Raw genomic sequence first — 26,007 nt, 5'->3', positions numbered from 1 at the left:
GGTGCGTTTAAGGTTCATCCTGAAATTTTACCCCAATATCACAAACTTCTTGTGAGTAGGGTATGAATAACATTTCCCCTCCCACTGATCCAAACGCAGGCATCCCGAGAGACAAGATGAGCGACGCAGAGATGGAAGTGTTCGGGGTGGCTGCCCCCTACTTGCGCAAAAGCGAGCGGGAACGGATTGCAGCCCAGAACTCGGCGTTTGATGCTAAGGTGGCCGTCTTTGTGCCTGACCCCAAGCAAGAATACGTCAAGGGGAAGATCAAGAGCCAGAATGGCAGCAATGTCACCGTGGAGACGGATTGCGGCAAGGTGGGTTTATTATGGGATTTTTGTCCCTTCAACAAATCATAACTTCACAGTGTTCCACATTGTCAAACTTCAAAATGGTTTCACTGAATAATTTGTTGCCTCCACAAGCTAATGACGTACAGTAGTGATTTCCAACCACTAGGACGGAGGAAATGATCCGTTTTCAAATAATTCGAAAAGCTGCGATAAAGTTGTTGTCTACATGGGCCATGCAATTGGATGGCGACCAGTCTTTTGTTTGTCTATTTGCGCATTGACCCTGGCTGGGGACCAAGCCGTTATTCTTCAATATAGATCCTTGTGATATTTATTAGAGTAAGTTTTATTTACTCAATGAGATTGTCTCAGCGTGTCTCAGCATGTATGCTTGTTATGTTCAGGTTGTTATGGTGGATCAGGACGACCTCCAACCTATGAACCCACCAAAGTTTGACAAGATAGAGGACATGGCTCGTCTCACGCACCTCCACGAGCCAGCCGTGCTCTTCAACCTCAAGGAGCGATACGCCGCCTGGATGATCTATGTGAGGACAAACATCTTAAGAAAATTCATTTGAGCATTCAGTAACCTCAAGCTCAAGGGTGTCAAACATTTTTGTTGTTGTAGACCACATAGTAGTTATGGTTTCCCTCAGGAGGGCCATTATGACTGTGAAACCATAAAAATCTTTAATCCCCTCATCATATTTACACATGAAATATATGAGCTAGTTTTGTAATCACAGAACAACAGAAAAATGCTTGCAATACCCAATGTCATCATTTATTATATGACAATTACAAAAATAACAAAAATCATGAAAAACATGACAAACATGATTTACCTACACGGGGCCACATAAAATCATGTGGTGAGCTGAATCTGGCCCCTGGACCTATAGTTTGACACCTGTGCTTTAGCACAACAATTTGTCAAGAGAATCCTGTGTGCTAGTAATACACCTGAAGATGTCAAAGATGTAAAATGAATACTCAAACGGCTTTCTATATGAGCAACTATCAGAGAACGAATGTCTTGTTTTGGCTTGTCCTCGTTCTTCCGCAGACATATTCTGGTCTTTTCTGTGTGACCATCAACCCGTACAAGTGGTTGCCCGTCTATAACCCCGAAGTGGTGGCAGCATATCGTGGCAGGAAGCGGCAAGAGGCGCCTCCGCACATCTTCTCCATCTCTGACAATGCTTACCAGTACATGCTCACAGGTAAAGTCCATCAAAACACTTTCGAGTAAAACCCATAACTGTATAATAAACGCCCAATAGATCCCAGTTCGTCATTTCAATATTCAAAATAGTGTGGATTTAAAAAAATGTTTAATGGGCTATTAGAGTATAGAGAGAAATCCAAATTTAGAGTCAGTTTAGTACTGTGTCCCACAAATATATACCTGGGAGAAATAATTGTTTGGTCTGTATGTGGTCCTGTTCCAGGTTTTTTTGTTGTTGTTGAAAGTTTAGCATTCTTGTGACATCTATGCTCTGGCATTTTGCATTACATCAGACTTTGGATAGATGAAGGTTTGTTGAACACTTTGCGGTTTTAATATTAAGTACTGGTATATTTAATTCCGTGACCCTTGTGAGGATAAGCGGCTAAGAAAATGGATGGATGGTATGTTTAATTCTGTTTTGTTGTATGAGAGTGTGAATGGTTGTTTGTCTATCTATGCCCTGCATTTGACTGACGACCAGTTCAAGGTGTACCACGCCTCTTGCTCAAGGGTTAGTTGGGATAGGCGCATTATAAAGCAGTTTTTCCATGGGCTTACAGCCATGCTACCCTGAGAACACTTGATCTCGTCAGCTCTCTCAAACTAAGTGGGTTTGACCCTGGTTAGTACTTGGAAGGGAGACCCCCTGGGAATACCAGGCGCTGTAAGCTTCTCTCCCCGGCTAAATGCAGCAAGGGCATCCAGCATAAAAACTGTGCCAAACAAATGTGCGTTCGTCTAAGATGACACGCTGTGATGACCCCTAACGGGACAAGGCAAAAGGAAAAGAAGAAAGCAGTTTGTCCAGTGTGGCAAAGGAAAAGATCTCTTCCAAGTGGAAGAACGCTGGGTGCGTGGTAAACATCTGCCTTGATCACTGACCACCGTATTTGTTTTCTTTTTACAGATCGAGAGAACCAATCCATCCTCATTACGTGAGTTCTGCATGACCTAATAAGGCCTCTTTTCACCAAATGTCCCACTTTCTTACTTTTGTTGCCATCCTCATTGTGTCTTCATTGTATCCCCGTGGTGTCAGTGGCGAGTCCGGTGCGGGTAAGACTGTCAACACCAAGCGAGTTATCCAGTACTTTGCCACAATTGGATCGGTGGGAGACTCCAACAAGAAGGACCAACTTCATGACAGAGTGCAGGTTTAGCCCGTTCAAAGATACGGTAATCCATAAAACATGTGTGTTGAAGAACAAGAGCTGAACTTGATGTTCTTTCAACCAGGGAACGCTGGAGGACCAAATCATCCAAGCTAACCCTCTGCTGGAAGCTTTTGGGAATGCCAAGACTGTGAGGAACGACAACTCTTCTCGATTTGTGAGTACCAACTCCACCAGAATGATCTGGTTCATGTCAGAATATGACTCTGATTTTCAATAATGAACACAACATTAATTCATGACAGATTCAATTACTTTGAAATTGCATATGTACCATCAGTTTGAATTTTCATTTTTAACACAAATTTTAAAAAATTTGTTCAACATTGGATGGGAAAAAAATATCCAGAATAAATTACATTTTCAAAGATTCTGTAAACCTGCAAAAACTCAGTCAAATAAAAATTCAACATTTCCAAAAATTAAACAATTCAACTAAGAATATTCATCATTAAAATATTTTTTAAATAACATTTTACAAGATTGTCTTAAAAAAATCAATAATGAAAAATCATTTGAAAATTCACAAAGTGTGGTAGAGAAAGTCCATAAAAAGCCAACATCTAAAAATATTTTTCATTTCTCAAAAAAGGTCTAAAAAAATTGGAAGTGGTAGCACTGTGAAACTACTGGTTACAGCATTGGCTTCACAGTTCTGTAGAGAGGGTTTCAAATTCTGGCCCCACCTGTTTCCATGTTCTCCTCAACACTGTGTGGGTTTCCTCTGGGCACTCCGGTTTCCTCCCACATCCCAAAAACATGCATTAAATGGAGACTCTAAGTTGTCTCTGGGTGTGATTGTGACTGAGACTGTTGTCTGTCTCCATGTGCCCTGCGATTGGCTTGCAGCCAGTTCAGGGCGTACAGAGCCTCCTGCACAATGAAAGGTGAGGATAAGTGGCTCAGAAAATGGAGGGATAACTGCAAATAACAGCTGCTGAAATTGTCAAATAACAAATCATAGCTCGCAAAATTCATAAAAAAAATAATCACCAAAAATTGTTGAAAATAAAAATCCACATTAAGAAAAAAAATTATTCAAAACTTAAATTCTGCTTTGAACCCAGAAAAGAGAACAGAAAAGATTCTGTGTAAATCAGTAATTATAACAAAGCTGTATCATGATTTCAAATGATTGTGCAGGGGAAATTTATTCGCATTCACTTCGGAACGAAGGGCAAGTTGGGATCGGCTGATATCGAAACATGTGAGTTTTCCTTCCATTATGAAATAAGCTATAAAAAAAGGATTGATTTCATTTAACCCTTATTTATCCATGTAAAGCAATTGAAAATACACCTTGAACCGAAAAATATAGTGCACATTTCTGTGCATGTGGAGCAACAAGTGAATTTATCTCATTTAGATCTTTTGGAGAAATCCAGGGTGACCTTCCAGCTGCCGGCTGAGAGGAGCTACCACATCTTTTACCAGATCATGTCCAACAAGAAGCCTGATCTAATTGGTAAAACTCACTTGAGCTGATAAGATGTGATTGCATGAAGATGGAGATGAATTTGCTCTTCTTCCTCTTCCAGACATGCTATTGATCACATCTAATCCTTTCGACTACCCCTTCATCAGCCAGGGCGAAATCAGTGTCCTGAGCATCAACGATGCAGATGAGCTGGTGGCCACAGATGTCAGTTTGGAAAGTTTTTTTACATGTTCCACTACTTGAGTGCTAGATGTTAACTCGTGCAATTGAGTGGCCTAAACTTGATGCTGCCACCCCAGAGTGCCATCGACATCCTGGGCTTCAACATGGAGGAGAAGCTTGGCATCTACAAGCTGACCGGCGCTGTGATGCACAGTGGGAACATGAAGTTTAAGCTGAAGCAGCGTGAAGAACAAGCTGAACCTGACGGCACCGAAGGTAAGGTTTGACAAAGAGTTCATCCACCAGAAGAACACCAAATGACTTCAGGACTACTGTGTATCATCCCCATCTCACAGTGGCTGACAAAGTTGCCTACCTCATGGGGCTGAACTCCGCCGACCTACTCAAGGCACTGTGTAATCCCAGAGTGAAGGTTGGCAATGAGTTTGTCACGAAAGGCCAGACACCTCAACAGGTACGCTTCTCCATGTCCACGTCAAACTACAGCTGCCCCACCTGGATTGATATCCTGCTTGGCTCCTTAGGTAAACAACGCCGTGGGCGCCGTGTCCAAGGCCGTGTATGAGAAGCTCTTCTTGTGGATGGTCACCAGGATCAACCAGCAGCTTGACACTAAACTCCCAAGGCAACATTTTATTGGCGTGTTGGATATTGCAGGGTTTGAAATTTTTGAGGTAACCACATGCAATCTTCTGGGTAACACAACCAATACAAAAATTTATCATGACGTCACAGGTTCTTCTGGGTGGCAAAAGGTAGAGGGTTTTTAAATGACACTGCTAAACGCTAAACCTTTCCAGGTCATTTGATCAAGGCAGACCCATTGAAAAAACTGAGGAAAGAGATGTTTTTTGTTTTTTTTTGGGTGGTGCAAGAAGTCCCATATTGTCAAGGGGAACCCTTTCTGATTAGCAAGCCTTCTTCTCTACAATCGTAGTTTGGATAAGTGGATTCTAAATTGATTCCAGACTTAAAATATTACAACTAAAGAAGCCTCATAGAATAAAAGTTTTAATTCAACAAAGCGGAAGAGTTCAGTTGGCTCATTTGAACCTCTGTGTATTTCTATTAATGATAAAACCTTATCTGGGTACCCGAGCCCAAAACATTTTTTGCAATGGTTTCAGTTTCAGATCACCAAGAATATTTTTGACACCGATTTCTACAGTAGCCATGTGGATCTTTTCATGTCAGCCCCAGTAAATCTTGTTCTACCACGCATAAATATCCCCCTCTGCCAAGCGTTTACAATCACTCTGAATTGGGTAACTCATAGCATTAATGAATTGCTACCGTTGAATTTAGATGAACAGTTTGGAGCAGCTGTGCATCAACTTCACCAATGAGAAGCTGCAGCAGTTCTTCAACCACCACATGTTTGTGCTCGAGCAAGAAGAGTACAAGAAGGAAGGTATCGACTGGGAATTCATCGACTTTGGCATGGACCTGGCACCCTGCATTGAGCTCATTGAGAAGGTCTGTATGTTGTCATTATTTCTCTATGTAACTGTCATCACATACCAGTTTTATTCATTGTTGATTTCCTGACTTCCTAAAATGCTACCAGTGCACTTTATTTCTAGTAAAGACAAACGGCGTATGACTACATGCATGCACCTCATCTATAGCTTCTGTGCGAGATGGGCTACTATTGAGCCATCCAATACTGTAAACCAAACTCATCTGGACATGTGGAATCTCCAAAGTATCACCTAATACTGTATTAATATCTCCAAACCTTTAAATTTTTGTGTCTTCTAGCCATTGGGCATTTTCTCCATTCTGGAGGAGGAGTGCATGTTTCCAATGGCCACAGACATGACCTTAAAGAACAAACTTTATGACCAACACCATAGCAAGAGCAGCATTTTCCAGAAGCCCAAACCTTCCAAAGAAAAGTCTGAGGCTCACTTCTCATTGATGCACTATGCTGGCACCGTGGACTACAATCTCATTGGCTGGCTGGAGAAGAATAAGGATCCGCTCAATGACACAGTGGTTCAGCTGTACCAAAAATCATCTGTCAAGCTGCTCTCTCATCTCTTTGCAACGTATGCCTCAGCAGATGGTCAGTTATTTGACAATAAATCATTCCAACAAAAACAGGTTATCAGTCATCATATTTGTCATTGTAGCTGATGGAAGCAAGAAAAGCTCAAAGAAAAAGGCTTCATCTTTCCAGACGGTCTCTGCACTTTTCAAGGTAATAAGAGTTAAGAAGACAGCAACAAGACGATAAAATAATACTGATGTGGTGGCACAATGATTTACAAGTGTCCCATTCAGAGTTATGAGCTGTTGCTTAGCTGGTTAATATGCTTTGTGTTGCAAGTCCATATTTGAGTTACAAGTGAGTTTCAAATAGGCCACCACATGAGAAAGGTGAAATGAAAATTGGAGCAATCTAGGTTCTCTTACACACTTGCTGGTGGGCAAGGAGAGACACAGTCACCGATGCATGTTCAGGGTTAGGTTTAAACAGGGTTCAAACTTGGTCACAGAATAAATTAAGCCCATAAATTAAAGTACCACAGTAGGTTGATAATCAGGTAATGAGTCTTCTGTGCTGAAAAGTGTAAATTAAAAATCAGATTAGTGGACCTCTTCAGATACTAGACATTTTCTTCGTTATTGACATACTACAGGAGAACCTCAACAAGCTGATGGCCAACCTCAGATCCACACATCCACACTTTGTGAGATGCATTATCCCCAATGAGACCAAGATTCCAGGTAAGGTCCAGGTAAGGTTTTCCCATATGAAAAAAAGATGACAAGTATTTGTCCTCACAGGGGTGATGGATCACCGTCTGGTTTTGCATCAGCTTCGCTGTAACGGTGTACTGGAAGGAATCAGGATCTGCCGGAAGGGATTTCCCAGCAGGATCCTCTATGGAGACTTCAGACAGAGGTAGCACATGTGTAAGAATCCTAGAGTGAATCTCCATTTCCTGCAGAGGACACATTCCATATCCAAATAACTGATGTTGGCAGGCAGAGGAGCCCCTTCAATTCATCTTAAAGACTCTTGGTTTGTGTCTAAAAAGGGTTATAACATTTGTGGTTGTGACGCGTCTCTAATTTAGATGATGCATACTTGGGTAACCAAGCCAACAGTCATGCTAGAGGTCTCCTATCTAGTCAAAGTGCAAGACCTGATGGAAAAATGTGCAGATGAAAGGCAAGACTCCTAAGAAAACAAGAGTAGTTGAGTTTTTTCTTAATTAAATGCCCTGAGATGAGAGCCCTGACAATTAAAAAAAAAAATCCTTGAAAACAAAAACACAAACAAAACAAACAAATATGATTTTCGCCATTTGCAACAAGGCTGGGTTGCTATGACCCAAAAATAAGTGAACACCCTAATGTAAAATCCCATGAAAACAATTGCGATGTGATAAAGTGGTAGGGTTCTTTTTTTTCCTGGCAGGTACAGGATTCTGAATGCCAGCGCCATCCCCGAGGGACAGTTCATGGACAGCAAGAAGGCTTCCGAGAAACTGCTCTCCTCCATTGATGTGGATCATGCCCAGTACAAATTTGGAAACACAAAGGTATTTCTCGGACAGCTGCATTTCAGGTCTTTGTTTTGCTCCAGTGATGACATCGCTGACTCCCTGCAGGTCTTCTTCAAAGCTGGCCTTCTGGGTCTTCTTGAGGAGATGAGGGATGAGCGTCTGGCGGTGTTGATGACTCGCATCCAGGCTGTAGCAAGAGGTTACGTCACCAGGCTGAAGCTCAAAGAGATGGCAAAGAAAAGGTCTTTCAGAGACATACTTATTTTCCCATTTGTTAGGTACCCAAAAGTGACATGAGAACCTTGTGATCCTGTAATGGTCACACTATCATGTGACTTCAACTGAAACCATGTGTGACTGCTGACTCCAAACGGTGACAATCAATAAAACCACATCCTTACTGATGTAATAGTCATTAGTCATGTACTGTAAAAAGTTTCAATTATTTGCTGCTAAAAATGTTGTCGATGGTCTCCATTCTCCAGAGAATCTATTTTCATCATCCAGTACAACATCCGCTCATTCATGAATGTGAAGAACTGGCCTTGGATGAGACTCTTTTTCAAGATCAAGCCTCTGCTGCGGTGCGCTGAGGCTGAAAAAGAGATGCAGAGCATGAAAGAGGAGGTGTCGCGCCTCAAAAAGGAGCTGGCTAGATCGAAGGCTGGTAGGAAAGAGCTGGAGGAGAAAACCGTGGGGCTCGTCCAGGAGAAGAATGACCTTCACCTTCAAATCCAAGCAGTATGTCAACACAAATGGATCATTTTGGGAAACATCTTACATGAAAATCTTGAGTGTAGGGAGACAACAGAGGTGTGGGATTCCAGTCACATGACTTGAGTTGCCAATTTTAGGACTTTCTTGACTAAATCTTCACTTTGCCTTGGTATTCTTGAGATGTTGAGTTCAAAGTGGCTAATTTTTTGGGGAAAAAAAAAACGCTACACAGAATGGGCGCAGCCCTGTTGTCCGGAAAATACGGTATGTGCGACTGAGCAAGATTGTACGACTTTACTTATACTTGACATTTATTGTATTGAGGTCTTGACTTGCTTGATTATTGTCAGAGTAACAAGAGAGTTTTTTTTAATTGCACTCAATTGAACTCGTGACATCCGCAAACTGAATGTGACTTACTCCCACCTATGGTAGGCAGTCAATAAAACAGAATTCCAACCAAAATATCACACTCAGGAACGAGAGAACCTGTGTGATGCTGAAGAGCGGTGTGAAGGTCTGATCAAGAGCAAGATTCACCTGGAGGCCAAAGTCAAGGAATTCTCAGAGCGGTTGGAAGAGGAAGAGGAAATTAATGCAGACATTACGGTAAAGAGGCGAAAGCTTGAAGACGAAACCTGTGAGCTCAAACGCGACATCGATGATCTGGAGCTGATTATCACCAAAGTAGAGAAGGAGAAACATAGTTCAGAAAACAAGGTTACTGTGAAATACCACTGCAGAATACATCATAGACATATTAAATGAAGCTTGCAGCTTACATGTTTCTTCTTTTCTGTAGGTCAAGAGGTTGATGGAGGAGGTAGCCACACTGGAGGACAAAGTTTTGAACTCCTCTAAGGAGTACAAAGCCTTGCAGGATGTTCACCAGCAGATGTGTGATGACCTCCAGGCCGAGGAGGATAAAGTCAACGTTCTGATAAAGACAAGGATAAAGCTGGAACAACAGATCGACGATGTAGGTATTACACAAGTTGTAAAGGTGCGGTCCTTGTTACTGTCTTGATAAGGTACGAAATGCTTTGTCTCCATCAGCTGGAAGGCGCCCGGGAGCAGGAGAAGAAAGTTCGAGTTGACCTGGAGAGATCCAGAAGAAAGCTGGAGGGAGACCTGAAGCTGAGTCAAGAGAATGTCACGGACTTAGAGAATGAGAGGCAACAGATGGAGTACAAAATTAATAAGTACAGCATTTTTTTTATACAATGAATATGTCAATTCTTTATTATTTGAAGTAACATCTTTAGATAAGCTCTTAGTTTTGAGAGGGTCCTCCATATAACAATGTAGAACATAAATAAAATAATTTAAACATAAATTAAAATGAACAAGTAAAACAAGACAATGTAAAAAATAAAAATAAAGCAACAATAAAGCAAAAGCAAAAAAAAAAAAAAGGGGACAGTCTTTTTTACACCACTTTTTCAATTCAGGGACACCCAGATCATAGGGTGTTGTGGGGGTGCTATATCTAACAAGTACACCTTTTTCAAAGGTAAAAATTGCTTTTTTATCTAAATTTAAGATTTGCAGGTACATGATTTTGATATATCAATAAACACATGACTTACTGTATATGAACTGAGTGTGCTACTAGCATGGTTTGACAAGTTGCTAAGAGGCCAGAATCAGCTGCTTGCTAGAGAATGTCATTGAGACTGTGGTTTATTTTCAGAAAAGATTTGGAAATCCACAACCTGCAGTACAAAATTGAGGATGGGCAAGCGTTCACTACTCAGCTGCAAAAGCAGATAAAAGAACTTCAGGTTTGCTTCCAGACACTACGCATACATTTTGGACTGAAAAATGTGTTTTCCATTTCGAAACTGCGAGTGGTATAACGTCGTAACCTCCACAGCTGCATGTTTTTGCAGTACTTTCAACTGACCCAGAATCTGTGTGTCAACTTTTGTATCCCACCAAGCTCATCAATCAAATGTGGCATGCTATTTGTGGACAGGTCAAACAAACCAAGTGCCGTAAATGCTGGGGGTATTTCTAAGTCACGGATTCCACTTATTGTTGGGGCGGTCTGGAACCTCACCCCAGCAGTAGTGGAGGGATTACGGTACTAAAAGTATTGGAATGACAAAGTCAATTCCTTTGTTTTTGTTGGATACCGAAGACATTTGAGCTTCAAATTAAAAGATGAATATGAGGCAAATGCTCAGAATTCCAGGTTTTAATTCATGGTATTTACATCTAGATGTGTTAAAGAACTCAAGACAGAGCACCATTTGTTTGAACACACCATTTTTTTGAGTAAACAAAGGCCTTGGAACATATGACTGCTGGTATTTGTAGTTGCTCGGGTTTTGCAATTTAGAATGATTGCTTAAACATTAGCTAGTCCCTATTTTTGGCTTTGTGTTTCATGTGTGGAAACTGCATTTCCTGTGAGGCTAACATGAAGAACAGAATCTCTATGGAAGAAAAACAAACCATTATGAAGCTGAAAGAAGAGGGAAAATCAATCAAGAGTTATTGCACAAATATTGGGCATGGTCAATACAACAATTTGGTATGTACTAAAAAAGAAGTACTGGGGAACTGAGCAACAGACGTTGAATGGGTTGACCAAGGGTATCAACAACAGTTAATGGCAAAAACACTGTGAGACCTGTGAAGAAAACCCAAAGACAACTGTCAGTCACATCACTGCCAAGCTCCTTAGGGGCAAGGGTGAAGATACCACAATCCACTGTTTGAAGAAGACTTATATTAGCAAAAAGAATCAGAAGGCGAGATTGGATTTTGTAAAGGAGTACAGAGATGTTTTATGAATGGATGAGACCAACATTAATGTTTATCAAAGTGATGGAAAGGCCAAAGTATGGAGAAAGGATCCAAAATGCACAACTTTTTCTGTGAATCATGGTGGAGGTAATGTCATGGCATTGGTTAGCATAGATGTTTCTGGAATGTCTTCACTAGTCTTTATTATGTAACTCATAATGGCAACAGTGGAATGAATTATGAAGTCATAAAAACCATTTTGTCTTTCAATTTTCAGAAAAAAAAAAAGCATCCAAACTAATTCGGAGAAGCTTCATCATCCAACAAGTCAATGACCCAAAACACTCTGCCAACACAACAATGGACATCATTAGGGGGATAAATGGTAAAATGACAGACAGGATAGGTCAATCACTGAACCTTAACCCAATAGAGGATCTATTTTACCAACTGAAGAGGAGACTTCAAGGGAGAAGCATACAGAAACAAATAAGAACTGAAAGAGGCTGTAGTAAAGGTGTGGAAAAATGATTTAAAATGGAGAATGCAATAGCCTGGTAAAGTCAATGGGCTGCAGGGTTGATGCATTTATTGCAAGTAAGGGCAATGCCACCAAATATCCATTTTAATTCCAACGTAATTTAATGTCTGTTCCAATACTTTTACTCAAAAGGGTGTGCCTTCAAACAAAATGTTATTTAACACATCTAGACGTTAATACCATGAAATATAAGTTGGAAAACATGAATTTTAATCTCATTCTCATTTGATCTGAAACCCAAATATTTTCAATATGCAAGAAAAACAAAGGATTTAACCTTGCCATTCCAATACTTTTGAAGAGGACTACATATGTATGACAGGAAGTACTCAAATGGATGTGGTAGTTATTGGTTTCCTGAACCAATTTAAAAACCTTGGAAAAGGACTGCTTCATACAGCCTCCTTCGTGTCCCTGCATTATTAGAGTAATTGCTTTTAAAGTTTTGATGATATGATGGAATAGTCTGTCATGTTTGTAAATGTTATTGTACATTATCAGTTATTGAATGATGATTTAAAGAAAATTATGAATCAAACTGAAATCACAAAATATTAAAAAAAATGCACATTACATTTATTTCCCCTGAAAATTTTCAGCCCTTCATACACACAAAAAGTTAGGGATATTTGGGCTGAAATTTTGGGATGACCCTAAAGTGCACTATAACCTTTACATGTGAACTTAATTTGACATTTGTGGAATACATACGATAAGATGTGCAAAAGAAGTAAAATATTGAACAGTTGGATATTCAGAAGTTGATAGAAGGCCAAATTAAATTCATAGAATATAACGTCAATGCCCTAAACTCAAACTTTATGTGAGGAGTGGCTTTTGAGTGTTTATCATTCGTAATACACAAAGTAGACATTGTTTTCTGTAGGCTCGCATAGAGGAGCTGGAGGAAGAAACAGAGTCAGAACGCTCCACCAGAGCCAAACTAGAGAAGCAAAGGTCGGATCTCTGCAGGGAGCTGGAGGAGATCAGCGAGAGGCTGGAGGAAGCTGGAGGAGCGACCAACGCTCAGGTGGAGATGAACAAAAAACGCGAGGCAGAATTCCAGAGGTTGCGGCGTGAGGTGGAGGACGGCTCACTCCATCACGAAGCCGTCACTGCGGCTCTGCGCAAGAAGCAGGCCGACGGCGTCGCACAACTCGGAGAGCAGATCGACAATCTGCAGAGAATTAGGCAAAAGCTGGAGAAAGAAAAAAGTGAACTAAAGATGGAGATGGAGGACATGGCGAGTCACATGGAGAATGTTGTTAAGAGCAAGGTAAGAGACAGTGACAATTTGTATATGAAGTTTCCTTGCTACAAGTTGATCTCAAAATGGAACATTGCAGTCCAACATGGAGAAGGCCTTTCACAGCCTGGAAGAACAGTCCAATGAGTACAAGACCAAAGCAGACGAAGCCCAGAGAGCACTCAGCGACTATGCAACCATGAACGCACGACTCCACACAGAGAATGGTCAGTTTATGGCACAGCTGTCAAAAGTACGAAGAAAAGTACATCCATCTGCTTATCCTTACAAGGGTCATGGGAGTACTGGAGCCTATCCCAGCCCTCAGCAGACAGGCGGCAGGGTACACCCTGAATTGGTTGCCAGCCAATCGCAGGACACATAAGAGACAGAGAACAGTTGCACACTAAGAATCAAACCTAGGGGCAATTTAGAGTGTCCAATTAATGCTGCATGGTTTTGGGATGTGGGAGGAAACCCACGCAGGCACGGGGAGAACATGCAAACTCCACACAGGCGGGGCCGGGATTGAACCCCAGTCCACAGAACTGTGAGGGCAACGCTTTCCAGCTGCGACACTGTGACACCAGAAAACTACAAATAAGTGTAACGAAAAAGTATTAAAAGGAGAAGTATTGCTTTACCTCCTTTATTTATTTGCAGTTTTTGTGCTCAGGCCAAAGCCACAGAAGTATGTTGAAGTCACATGAAGGGTTTCATTTAGATTAAAAAAAAAAAAAAGTGGCTTGCTGCTCTTTTTTGCCATTAATAAATGAATATAGACCTTTTTGAGGGGTTAAATTACAGTGAAGAAAATAAGTATTTGAACACCCTGCTATATTGGAAGTTCTCCCACTTAGAAATTATGGAGGGGTCTGAAATGTTCATCGTAGGTGCATGTCCACTGTGAGAGAGATCATCTAAAAATAAAAATCCAGAATTCACAATGTAGGATTTTTTTTAATGATTTATTTGTGTGATACAGCTGCAAATAAGTATTTGAACACCTGAGATAATGTTAATATTTGGTGCAGTAGCCTTTGTTTGCAATTCTTCTTCTTCTTTTCCTTTCGGCTTGTCCCTTTAGGGGTTTCCACAGTGCGTCATGTTTTTCCATTAGGGTTGGGGTTGTGCATCTTCCTCTCCAACCCCAACTGCCCTCATGTCTGCCCACAGCGCATCCATCAACCTTCTCTTTGGTCTACCTCTCGCTCTTTTGCCCGCAGCTCCATCCTCAGCACCCTTCTACCACTATACTCACTCTCTCGCCTCTGAACATGTCCAAACCATCGAGGTCTGCTCTCTCGAACCTTGTCTCCAAAACATCCAACTTTGGCTGTTTGTTTGCAATTAGAGGTCAAACATTTCCTGTAGTTGTTCACCAGTTTTTGCACACACTGGAAGAGGGATTTTGGCCCACTCCTCCACACAGATCTTCTCTAGATCAGACAGAGTTTCAGCTCCCTTCAAAGATTTTCTTTTAAAGGTGGACTAACAGGTCTTTGAGGGTCAGAATTCTATTTGACAGACAGGTGTTCAAATACTTATTTCCAGCTGTATCACACAAATAAATAGTTAAAAAAAATCATACATTGTGATTTCTGGATTTTTCGTTTTTCTCTCTCTCACAGTGGACAAATTTCAGGCCTCTCCATGATTTTTAAGTGGGAAAACTTGCAATATAGCAGGGTGTTCAAATACTTATTTTATTCACTGTACTTGCAGTTGATTTTCTCTCACTAAAGATGTGACACCTATTTTGAGTAGAATGTATGGCTAACTGTTCAAATGTAGGAAGTAAAAGTAAAAAAAAGCTGTAAAAATATCAATACTCAAGTAAAACATAGCTACTTGATAAATGCATTTAGGCATGGTACTTGCCACCACTAGTTTTTGGAGGTGAAGCATGAATCAGGAATGTTGATGTTTTTGAAGGGGAACTTTCACGTCTGTTAGAGGAGAAGGAAGCTGCAATTAACCAGATGAAAAGAAGCAAAGCAGCTAGCAGTCAAGAGATCCAACAACTCAAGTGGCTTCTGGATGAAGAAATTAAGGTCTGTGTCATGCATGGGTTTAGTCACTCTCTTCGTGTGTGGAAGTTTATTTCCAGATATGCTCAATTTGTTAAAAGCCTTGACTTACACTATGTTGTGAATTGGCACTATAGAGATCGTGCATGGGACCTCACCGTTTTCACGGTGCCATATTGCCAGTCAAACAAAGCTACTCTGGAGTGCGGGAGTCGTTGAACCGGAACAGTTTTTTCACAATGCCCGAGACTTGTTGTGCTGTTGGTTGTCACAATTGACGAGACAGTTCTTCAAAGAGATAATTCTATAGAATACCAGTGGAAAACACGAGAAAAGATCGATGGATTTCGTCAATTAACATGATGGATGGTGCCCAACGAAATACACACACCTGTGTAGTGATCACTTCATTTCAAGTAGGAATTATTCTTCTCAATCTCAAATTACCAAGAAGTATTCACAATGCCAAGTTGACCCATTTGAATAGATAAATAAATCGTCTGTTGCAGAGAGGTTTATGGAGGTTCACATTTGGCTGGAATACATTTCCGCATATGGAGGAGATGACTCCTCGCCCCAAATTTTTTCCCAATCACAGTTAATGAATGCGAGTTTGCGTAAAACCAGGTGTCATTTAAATATTAGTATTTGTATTGAAAAAAATCTGAGTGGGTCCATCACTAAGTGGGATATATTCTAGAATGAGAACAGATGCAGCAACAAAGTATTTGTAAGCGCTCAGACTTTTCTACGCTTTCAAACTCTTCTGTGTAAATCTCAACGACTTATTCACCACATACATGTCTATATCCAGTTGTACAAGATAAGCGGAAGCGAATTAACAGTCAAATTTCTTATCGGCGAAAACATCAACTTCGGCATTAAATGTGGATGCTCTCTGCCAAGTGTCTCTAATTTTTCCACGTACCTTCGTTTATTATCACCTTCTAAATGTTTAACGGTATCGGGACATAACCCTGGGCATTGTGCCATAAGACATATTTTCATTTCGTCTCAACGGAATTAATTGCAGCAATCCATTGTTTGACTGGCAATATGGCGACGTGATTTCATGACGTAGATGCACGAGCTCTATATACGGTGGTACCTTGACTTATGAGTACAAATGTTCTCTTTGTTTTTATTTCAGGCCAAAAACGCCCTGGCACATAGTTGTCAGTTTTCCCGTCATGACTGGGAGCTTCTGAGGGAACAATATGATGAAGAGCAAGAGACCAAAGCTGAGCTGCAGCGCTGCCTCTCCAAGGCCAACAGTGATGTGGCCCAGTGGAGGAACAAATACGAGACAGATGCCATCCAGCGGACTGAGGAATTGGAGGAAGCCAAGTGAGGACTGGGCTTTGTTTTTTTTTTTTTTACACAATTCATTTTCCTGACTTTCATACTGGAGTACTGGCATTAAGTTTTATCTGTTTCCAGTATGGAAGGATTCTCTGAAACTTTCCCCATTCTCACTGATTCTGTTCAAACTCCTCATGGACAAACCGGTGTCCCATTTGGGGGCCTCGGTATTACTGCTTGTGCAGATGATGTGGTTCTGTTGCTTTCATCAAGCTGCGATCTTCATATTTTGCTAGTGTTGTTTTTGAAGCAGCTGAGGGAAAAAAATCTGCACCTCCAAATCGGAGGCTATGGTCCTCAGTCGGAAAAGGGAGGAGGGCACTCATCGGGTTGCTAATGAAAGCCTACTCCAAGTAATGGAGTTTAAATATCAGGGAAGAATGGAACAAGAGCTTGACAGGTGCATTAGTGCAGCTTCTGCAGTAATGTAGACTCTGCATTGATCTGTCTTGAAGAAGGAGCTAAGATGAAAGGCAAAACTCAATTTTACTTATCAATCAACGTTCCCACCCTCATCTATGTTCACGAGTTGTGAATGAAAGAGCAAGATCATGAACACAAGCGACTGAAATGAATTTCCTCTGCTGGGTGTGTGGGCTCTCCATAAAAAATAGGGTAAGATGCTTGACTATCTTTGAGGGAGTCAAAGTAGTGGGGTGCCAGAGATGGTGGCTCAGGCATCTGGTGAGAATGGTCCTGGGCTTCCTGGAGCCCTCATCGATGAGGTGTTAAGGAAATATCTCACCAGGAGGAGGCCCACTACACACTGGTGAGAATACAGTATGTCTCTTGGATGGTATGGGAACGCCTCAGGACCCCCTGGAAGAATTAGGCCAAGTTGCTAAAGAGGGGCAAGTCTGTGCTTTTCTGTGTTGCAGATATTGTTGGACATGAGTGTGACAAGGAGCTCAGTGTATGTATGTGTGTGTGAGGTGTGTATCTGTGAGTGATTGTGTAACTGCGTGTGCAGAATGCTGAGGTGCACTGCTCAGAGAGAGATCATGCATAAGGTGTAAGTGTGTATTTTGGTGGAGGTTTAGAAACGGCAACCATGGCCAGTTTAGTAGGCAAAAAGATCAACTAACGTGCAATCAAGTTCAGCCAATAAAGCCCCTTTAAGGAGCGACTGTGGCCTCTGTATTTTCTTAGCGCTTTCCTCCCACTCAGCTGTTGCAGCTTGTGAAAGTGAGTTAACCACGAGCTGGACAAGCTTGGCCTTAGAAGAAATGTCTCCCCTGCATCCCCATCTGGTGACCAAAATAATAATGATCAACTTCTGTTTAGACTATCGCTCCCGCACCCTGACCACGGATAAGAGGATAGAAATGGTGGGAAGGTTGGGTGAAAACTTGGTTGCTCCTTTCCATCTCTTCCTGTGTGATTCGCAGGAAGAGGCTTGCTCAGCGGCTCCAGGAATCCGAGGAGTCGATAGAGATGGCTAATGCAAAGACTGCCTCCCTGGAGAACACCAAACAGAGGCTGCAGGCTGAGGTGGAGGACCTCATGGTGGAGCTAGAAAGAGCAAATGCAGCCAATGCTACCTTGGATAGGAAACAGAGAAACTTTGACAAGGTATGTTGCCTTCAGAGGGGTTAGTGCCACAAACCTGTGGGTGCAATTGTGCTTCTTATTTTCACTATTAATTATTATTATATTTACATTTTGAAGAAGTCCTTACGAGAGACATGTCATGTTGTAACACCCTCCTCTGTTTAAAGAGGTCCTCTCTGTCCACAGTTGGAACATTGTTGTTCTGAAAGGAATGTCCCTTCATTTTGAGATGCAATAGTGAGACGCCAGACCTAAATTTTGAGTTGAAGAAGTGTTTTGGATTAAAGCTGAAATGTCTTCAACATACAAAAGAAAGTGTCTACTTGCCTTCATTCAACCTGTGCGGATGTTGTAGGTCCTGTCTGACTGGAAGCAAAAGTGTGAGGAGAGTCAGTTGGATCTGGAGGCATCTCAGAAAGAATCCAGAGCTCTGAGCACTGAAGTCTTTAAACTGAAGAACTCATACGAGGAAGCTTTGGAACACCTGGACTCCATGAAGAGAGAAAATAAAACCCTTCAGCGTATGAGTGAAACTCAGTCACAAAATCACCTCATTCTCTTGTCCTTTGGCCATATAGTGACATTTATTCATATTCTATCACTCAGAGGAGATCTTTGACACCAGCGAGAACATCGGACAGTCGACTAAACTAATACACGAGCTGGAGAAACTCACAAAGCAAGCCGAGAAGGACAAGAAAGACACTCAGACTGCACTTGAAGAGGTTGAGGTTGGTGGTGATTCAAGCACATGGGCCACATTAAGACACCAGGGTAGATAAAGATGAAATAAAACCTAATTGTAAAACCTGTTATATTGCGAACAGGCACATATTCTATATATGATTCTACCAACTTAAATCTACAGATTATTTATAAAAAAAAAAAAACAGAACATTGCATCTACTCACCTGCACGGGGTGCCATGTCTACATAATTTTGTGTGTAATTAACAGTAAAAGTAGCGAGAAAGTTAATGCTTTGAATTTAGCCACTTTTTTTTTAAAACTCCAGTGACTAAAGTCTGTTTACTTCTGCCACCTCTGTTCTTATTACAGTCGTCACTTGAACACGAAGAGGCCAAAATCCTTCACCTTCAACTGGAGCTGACCCAGATAAAATCAGAGGTGGCGAGAAAGGTGGCTGAGAAAGACGAAGAGATAGACCAGCTGAAAAGGAACCACCAGAGAACCACTGACACCCTGCAGAACACACTTGAAGCCGAGATGCGCAGCCGGAACGAGGCCGTCCGTGTGAAGAAGAAGATGGAAGGGGACTTAAATGAGATGGAGATCCAGCTAAGCCACGCCAATCGACAAGCTTCTGAGGCCATAAAGCAAATGAGGAACCTGCAAACCCAGTTAAAGGTTTGCTTTCAGAAACACAAATTCAGTGGTACCTTGACTTTCGAATTAAATCAGTTCCATGACCGTGCCCGTAACCCAATTTAATTTGACATAAAACGGATTTTCACCATGGAAATTAGCGATTTACAGGGGATAGGGACAAAGCTTCTGTGAATAGTGTAAATGTGTGGGTAGTTCTCATCCACCCCAAAAGAATAGGTGAATTTAGAAATGCCCAACCACAAATATGTGGAGATTCACCATAATCTGTCACAGCTCCCACCTAAATTTGTATTTTCAAAAACAGAAGAGAAACGTTAAAGAAATAATCATGTATTGCTATATTCATGTATTGTTTGTGTATCTCTAAGGGACATTGCCTGGTCGGTGACATCGGAAGCTGTAATCTCATTGGCTGGTAGTCTGCATGTGAGGGTCTAAACATGAGTTGTCGCCATCAGTAACTCCTTGCTTTTATTCTCATGTTGTATTTATGTGTTTGACCTTTTGTCCTCTGAGCTGAAAACAGCTAAAAATGCTGTGGCAAAAGTGCTCACTCACACGAAAAAGCAGTACAGTACCTTAATTGCTACATTTTTTTCACTGCATTTGAGAATCAGCGCATCTGAAACTCACTTGGAACTTAAATTTTGTCTCACAAAACAAAGCAAAAAAAAAAACCCACATTAAAGTAAAATGTCATTTGTGCCCAAGGACACGCAAGTCCATCTACATGAAGCTCTCCACAGTCAGGAGGACACCAAGGAGCAACTGGCCATCACAGAACGCCGGAACAATCTGATGATGACTGAAGTTGAGGATCTAAGGGCGTCTCTGGAGCAGGCGGAGCGAAGTCGCAAACTGGCTGAGCAGGAACTGATGGAGAGCAGCGAAAGGACTCAGCTGCTCCATTCGCAGGTGAGTACTTTAGACAGGTGGGTTCAATACTTGTGGTCAGCACATAAATCACTGTCGAACCACACTATACTACAATGCTCATAAAAATATCTTGATCAATTATTAGGTGTTATCTTGTTTACAAGATGTGAAAATATGGACAGCATAACAGAGATGGCAGTTGAAATACCAATTGACCCCTCCGTACAGGGCACTTAACCACGCCTCCTGAAGTCACGTCACGCCACGTGCGCTGACGTAAGACAAACAGTAAAAATGGCAAATACAATACAATACATTCTTAACTGAGAGAGACGCCATGCTTCTGATTTCATTCAATCATTCACACGTAGCAATGTTATGCTAGCGGAGAACGTCTCATTCATTTATACGAGACGTGTATTAAAAATCAAATTTAGGGCATATCTTCGTGCAAACACAGTCTGGTTAAGCTTCGGCCGCGAGCCAGCAAGAAATCGATACGTTTGTGCAGTCCGATCATCGCTAAATATCGCTCAACAAAGAATTAAGTGTGTCAATCGTTCACACGTAGCAATGTTACGCTAGCGGAGAACGTCTCATTCATTTATACGAGACGTGTATTAAAAATCAAATTTAAGGCATATCTTCGTGCAAACACAGTCTGGTTAAGCTTCTGGCCGCGAGCCAGCAAGAAATCGATACGTTTGTGCAGTCTGATCATCGCTAAATATCGCTCAACAAAGAATAATGTGTCAATCGTTCACACGTAGCAATGTTATGCTAGCGGAGAACGTCTCATTCATTTATACGAGACGTGTATTAAAAATCAAATTTAAGGCATATCTTCGTGCAAACACAGTCTGGTTAAGCTTCTGGCCGCGAGCCAGCAAGAAATCAATACGTTTGTGCAGTCCGATCATCGCTAAATATCGCTCAACAAAGAATAAGTGTGTCAATCGTTCACACGCAGCAGTGTTATGCTAGCGAAGAACTTCGAATTCATTTATACGAGACATGTATTGAAAATCAAATATAGGGCATACCTTCGTGCAAACATGTGTTCCGATTGATATTAGATGGATTTAGTTGATGATGCGGTCTTCCACAAAGTTTGACCCATCGAAGGCATTTTTCGTACTGGGTCTTCGGTTTTGGAAAGGGTACGAATCGAACTCCACCAACTAGCCTTTCAGGATACCTGTCGTCACTATTACAAAGTCCGTGACTACACCTCTTAACCATATTTTTTGTTAAATAACCCAAATACGCGATAAAACGCTAACTAAACCTATACTGGATATATAAAATCCTGTGGTGGGCCCGATCTGGCCCACGGGCCTTTAGCTTGACACCCGTGTGTTACAAGATTAGAACTTTTGGGGCTTTGTATATACAGGTGCTTGTGTACTTAATTGTTCAATAATATACATTTACAATAAACAATATATCTAGCTACTAGTTAAAGCGTTGGCCTCACAGTTCTGAGGACAGGGGTTCAATCCCGGCGCTGCCTGTGTGGTGTTTGCATTTTCTCCCCGTGCCTGCATAGGTTTTCTCTGGGAACTCCGGTTTCCTCCCACATCCCAAAAACATGCATTCATTGGTGACTCTAAATTGCCTGTAGGTGTGATTGTGAATACATATGGTTGATTGTCTCTGCGTGCCCTGCGACTGGCGAGCAACCAGTTCAGGGTGTCCTGACGCCAGCTGGGATGGGTTTGAGCGCTCCAGCGACTCTTGTGAGGATAAGTGGCTCGGAGAATGGATGGACCATATTCAAAACTAGAAATTTCTATTGACAATAGAATCTCCTTCCAGTATTGCTCTCAGGGTGAGAGTGGATGTCCTGGGTAAGGAGCCTTAACTCAGGATTGTTTGAGAAATGGAAATTTCGAGGTTATACACAATTTCACCTCAAAGAGAGTAAACAGAACTCTGAGTAATTAAAGGGCTACTGTCACGAAATGGATGATTTTTAGTATTTTATTAATGAAAAAATGTCAGCCAATATGGGCCCATGCGTTTTTTTCACCACAAAATATGATTTTGACATATACAGCTTTTTGTCACTTCTGCCATGAAAATCCTCTCAAGGGATTTGTTTTTGAGAAGAAGCAGGAAGTGACGTACATGGCAGGACCGCCCTCAAGTGGACTCCTTTGTTTCCATTAATTTTACAGCCGGGAACGTAGCTCGTTGTTCCTTCGTGTTAGCCAAAATGCCGGCTCATTGCATTGCTGGAGAATTGCTTGAACACTCGGGAGAATGGATTTAGCCTTCACAAGTTTGCAAGAGACCCGGTTCGTTGTGAAAAATGGATTGCACGGGTGCCGAGGACGAGAGCTTCGTGGGTTCCAAATAACAGGTAGGTGTGTATACAGCTACTAAAAAAAAACTATAGTTTGGGGTGGACCACGTAATCGGTCTCTCATAACGTAACAAAAGATCCGTGTCCAAAATATGTTGATGTGCGTGTCGGACGGTGTCGGGCTGCTGTGCGGACGGCGGCGAATCTGAAGTACCCAGCCAAGAATGCCTGACTCAGCCGCGTGCGCGCAGTAATGCGCCCCGGGCCGACGGTGTTCATCAAGTACTGCGGCGGCTTTGAACATCCCGCTAAAAGCAGCACGGCTCGGCTCCATTATATGCCACCACGGCGCCGAAAATCAGCCACAGCGGCTGAGGCGTCGCGTTCGTCGGTCACGGCTTCTGCGAAGGCTACGCGTCAGGCTTTGCGGACGGGGGCAGCTCTGAAGAACCCAGCCGAGAATGCCTCACTCAGCCGCATGCGCACAGTAAAGCGCCCCGGCTTGACTGTGTTGTTCATCGCGTACTGCGGCGTCGATGAACACCCCCCAAAAGCAGGAAGGCTCGGCTTTGTTTTAAGTCACACCGGCCGGCTGCGATGAGCCGCGATGGCTCATCTCCGCCGCGCAAGTGGATCGGACGGGGATGCGGTTTGGCCGTGATCGCATATCATCTGAATATGGCTCGAAACAATAGTATAATATTGCCCCGAGGGCTCAAAATAATAGTGTAATATTGCCCCAGTAACTTCACTGTGGTGTTCTCCTTTTTGAAAAGAGCTTCCGTGTCAGAAGGGGCGCGTTTGCCTCTCATAGTTAGGGTCCACCGGGGGTTTTTATTGGCGAATATCCGGGTGACGTCATGGACATTCGCCAATATGGGGAACACTTGGATATCGTAGAATGACACTTTTGCAACTTTGCGGATGGATGACGGGCTCGCCTCTCACATTTATTTTTTCGTATGGACATTGAAGTGAGTAATGTTATATGTATTTTTCATTACAATATCTATTTTAGAATGTTTATAGGGATGACACTTGGGCTTTAAGTATTGTACAATGTCTTACCAATCTTATCCTGCAGAACACGGGCCTGCTAAACTCTAAAAGGAAGATGGAGAGCGAGTTGGCTCAGTTGCAGGTAGAGATGAAGGATACAGTCCAGGAGGCGAAGAACACTGACGAGAAGGCTAAGAAAGCTATGACAGAAGTAAATGCTGCCATCCTTTTGTCATTCACACCAGGACGTTGTTTACCATTTTCAGACTCTGTCTGCAGGCCGCCATGATGGCCAAGGAGCTGAAGAAGGAGCAGGACACCAGCACTCACCTGGAGAGGATGAAGAAAAACCTGGAGGTGACAGTCAAGGACCTGCAGCAGCGTCTGGACGAGGCAGAGAGCCTCGCCATGAAGGGTGGAAAGAAAGAACTCCAGAAGATGGAAAACCGGGTAAGAAGTATATCTGGACAGATGGCACAAAAGAACCAAGTACAGTTGAGCATTGCATATTTGTGGTGAAACATACACAAATTAACCTATTCACAGATTTTGGGGGGATATTTACACCCAAGTATTCACAGCCCCGAAACAAAAAATGACTTCAATCACTTTTTCTTCAGGTGCGTGAGCTGGAAAATGAATTGGAGGCGGAGCAGAAACGTGGCGTTGATGCTGTGAAAGGAGTCCGCAAATGCGAGCGAAAAATTAAGGAGCTTACTTTTCAGGTCAGAAAGTCATTCTGGTGCCCAGTGGCAGGGCCAAAGAAATAAACTAATCCTCCCAATCCTGCTCTTGCATTCCAGGGAGAGGAGGAGAAGAAGAACGTGGCCAGACTTCAGAATCTGGTCGAGAACCTACAGCTGAAAGTCAAAACGTACAAGTGCCAGAGTGAGGCGGCGGTAAGATGTCCCACTTTGTTTTTAGGAATGCTGCGAGGTAACCAGTTACTTCCATGTAGTTCTTTCAGGCACAAAGTCAGATTTGTTTTTCCTTTTGTGGGTGTCATGGGGGATCTAGCTTCCCTGATTCCCTTTTTTATTCTCAGGTCGAAGCAGTAGAAGTATTTCTTTGGTTCTTGTTGTCTTGGTGCGAGAAAAGCACTACTTTTTGTCAAAATGAAGCATCTGAAGTAATTTCAACATAGTTTCTTGACACGTGAGGCCAAAAGATGGTGGAAAAGCACTTATTTTGTCAAAAGGAAAATCCTCAATTCACGTCAACATACAGTAGTTCCTTGACAGCAAAACGATACAAGATGGTGCCATCGTAGTACTTTCATTGCTTTACCTTGTAATATATAAGTTGCAATTAAAATTACTTCAGTACATTACAAAGTGTACCTTTTTACTTTTACTTAAGTACAGGAGTTGAATGAGTACGTCTAATTTTACTAGTTGTTGTTTTGTTTAGACATGTTCTGTGCAAAGTCCAGGGTAGTCGTATTTTTTATTTTATTTTATTTTATTTTTTTTAACTCTTTGGTCTTTAGGAGGAACAAACCAACGTTCACCACGCCAAGTTCCGGAAGGTTCAGCACGAGCTGGAGGCTGCTGAGGAACGAGCAGACATTGCGGAATCGCAGCTAAATAAACTACGATCCAAGAGCCGTGACATACTCGGGAAAGTGGAGTAGGATGAGGCCTGATGTATTACTTCCCCCGAGTACAAGTCATACAATGCAACTGTAGTGTAATACAGTAGCAAGTTTTTCAAAATACAAGCAGTTGCTTGATGTTTTTTTTTTTCGTTGGTGTTGTGAGCCAAAATAGAAGCAACCAGCAACCTTCAGATATGCCACTGCTTGAGTGAATTGCAAAAAAAAAAATGGAGCACTCAAGGTACTGCAATGCCGTCGCATGTGGGCACGGAAAGCCATGTCCTGTCGTTTATTGAATGCTACAACTAATCAAACACAAACAAAAAATAAGAGCACTTGCACAGAAGCTTTTGTAGGCCATAACTCACACCCATTTAACTAAGACTAATTTGTGCATCAATCAAAGCTGAATGCAGCTCTGCTTACCTTTTGACTTGTTTTTCCCACAGCAAAATCTGTGGCTTGGAAAAAGAAATCTACAAATCATGGAAGACAACACTGTGTGTGGATGTCATGTAAATGAGTAAAATTTGTAGACAAATCACTGAACCATTTTTCAGAAGTGGTCAAATTAAGATTTACTATGTTGTTAAATGTTGATAATTGGACACACTCCTGAGACAATTTATTAGACATACTGAAGTCACTTTTAAATAATGTCTCCTTTAGGCGTTTTTAGTGAAATTGTAATTAATGGTATCTCAATTTATTAGGTACTCCTGCGATGCCAAAAATGATCTGACGAGAGATTGTCACAGGTTACAAACGTATAGTTTTGATGTAATTTGTTTGCTGTGATGTGACAGGCTGTAGTTTGCAATGGTGTACAATTGTATTGT

The 26,007-nt window shown here is 41.9% G+C and overlaps 1 protein-coding gene and 1 pseudogene across 4 annotated transcripts; both read left to right on the top strand.

Moving 5' to 3' along the window:
- Positions 1-116: 116 nt before the first annotated feature.
- On the top strand, positions 117-25,626 carry LOC133514516 (myosin-1-like). 4 transcript variants are annotated; one of them, XM_061846275.1, is made up of 38 exons: positions 117-317; positions 698-841; positions 1,363-1,519; positions 2,435-2,462; positions 2,567-2,675; positions 2,764-2,856; positions 3,843-3,906; positions 4,066-4,164; positions 4,238-4,341; positions 4,437-4,575; positions 4,656-4,774; positions 4,845-4,994; positions 5,626-5,796; positions 6,082-6,388; positions 6,456-6,523; positions 6,966-7,053; positions 7,114-7,231; positions 7,751-7,874; positions 7,944-8,080; positions 8,324-8,579; positions 9,033-9,275; positions 9,358-9,534; positions 9,612-9,757; positions 10,249-10,339; positions 12,737-13,126; positions 13,197-13,323; positions 15,032-15,150; positions 16,277-16,473; positions 17,877-18,060; positions 18,395-18,560; positions 18,646-18,770; positions 19,098-19,406; positions 20,100-20,303; positions 23,657-23,782; positions 23,851-24,021; positions 24,192-24,296; positions 24,375-24,470; positions 25,061-25,626. In XM_061846275.1, exons 1-38 carry the CDS (start codon positions 117-119, stop codon positions 25,202-25,204), a joined length of 5,796 nt encoding a protein of 1,931 aa, XP_061702259.1. In that variant the 3' UTR covers positions 25,205-25,626. The 4 variants fall into 4 exon arrangements, with proteins under 4 accessions (XP_061702259.1, XP_061702261.1, XP_061702258.1 ...); XM_061846277.1 differs by having other exon boundaries at positions 6,082-6,426; positions 6,482-6,523; XM_061846274.1 differs by having other exon boundaries at positions 2,567-2,681.
- LOC133515178 (5S ribosomal RNA) lies at positions 2,080-2,198 on the top strand (annotated as a pseudogene).
- Positions 25,627-26,007: the final 381 nt, after the last annotated feature.

This window comes from Syngnathoides biaculeatus, chromosome 16 (genome assembly GCF_019802595.1).
Source record: "Syngnathoides biaculeatus isolate LvHL_M chromosome 16, ASM1980259v1, whole genome shotgun sequence".
In the NCBI taxonomy this organism is placed as follows: domain Eukaryota; kingdom Metazoa; phylum Chordata; class Actinopteri; order Syngnathiformes; family Syngnathidae; genus Syngnathoides; species Syngnathoides biaculeatus.
Note: the sequence above shows the minus strand (reverse complement) of the source record. Positions and strands in the feature narration are given on the sequence as shown.

What these genes read in the sequence shown, in the direction of transcription:
- LOC133514516 (XM_061846276.1), top strand. Translation starts at nt 117, where the DNA reads ATGAGCGACGCAGAGATGGAAGTGTTCGGGGTGGCTGCCCCCTACTTG. An exon ending in TATGGAGACTTCAGACAGAG is followed by an intron (nt 7,232 to 7,750) that starts GTAGCACATGTG and finishes TTTTCCTGGCAG; the next exon opens with GTACAGGATTCTGAATGCCA. An exon ending in AAAGAGATGGCAAAGAAAAG is followed by an intron (nt 8,081 to 8,323) that starts GTCTTTCAGAGA and finishes TCCATTCTCCAG; the next exon opens with AGAATCTATTTTCATCATCC.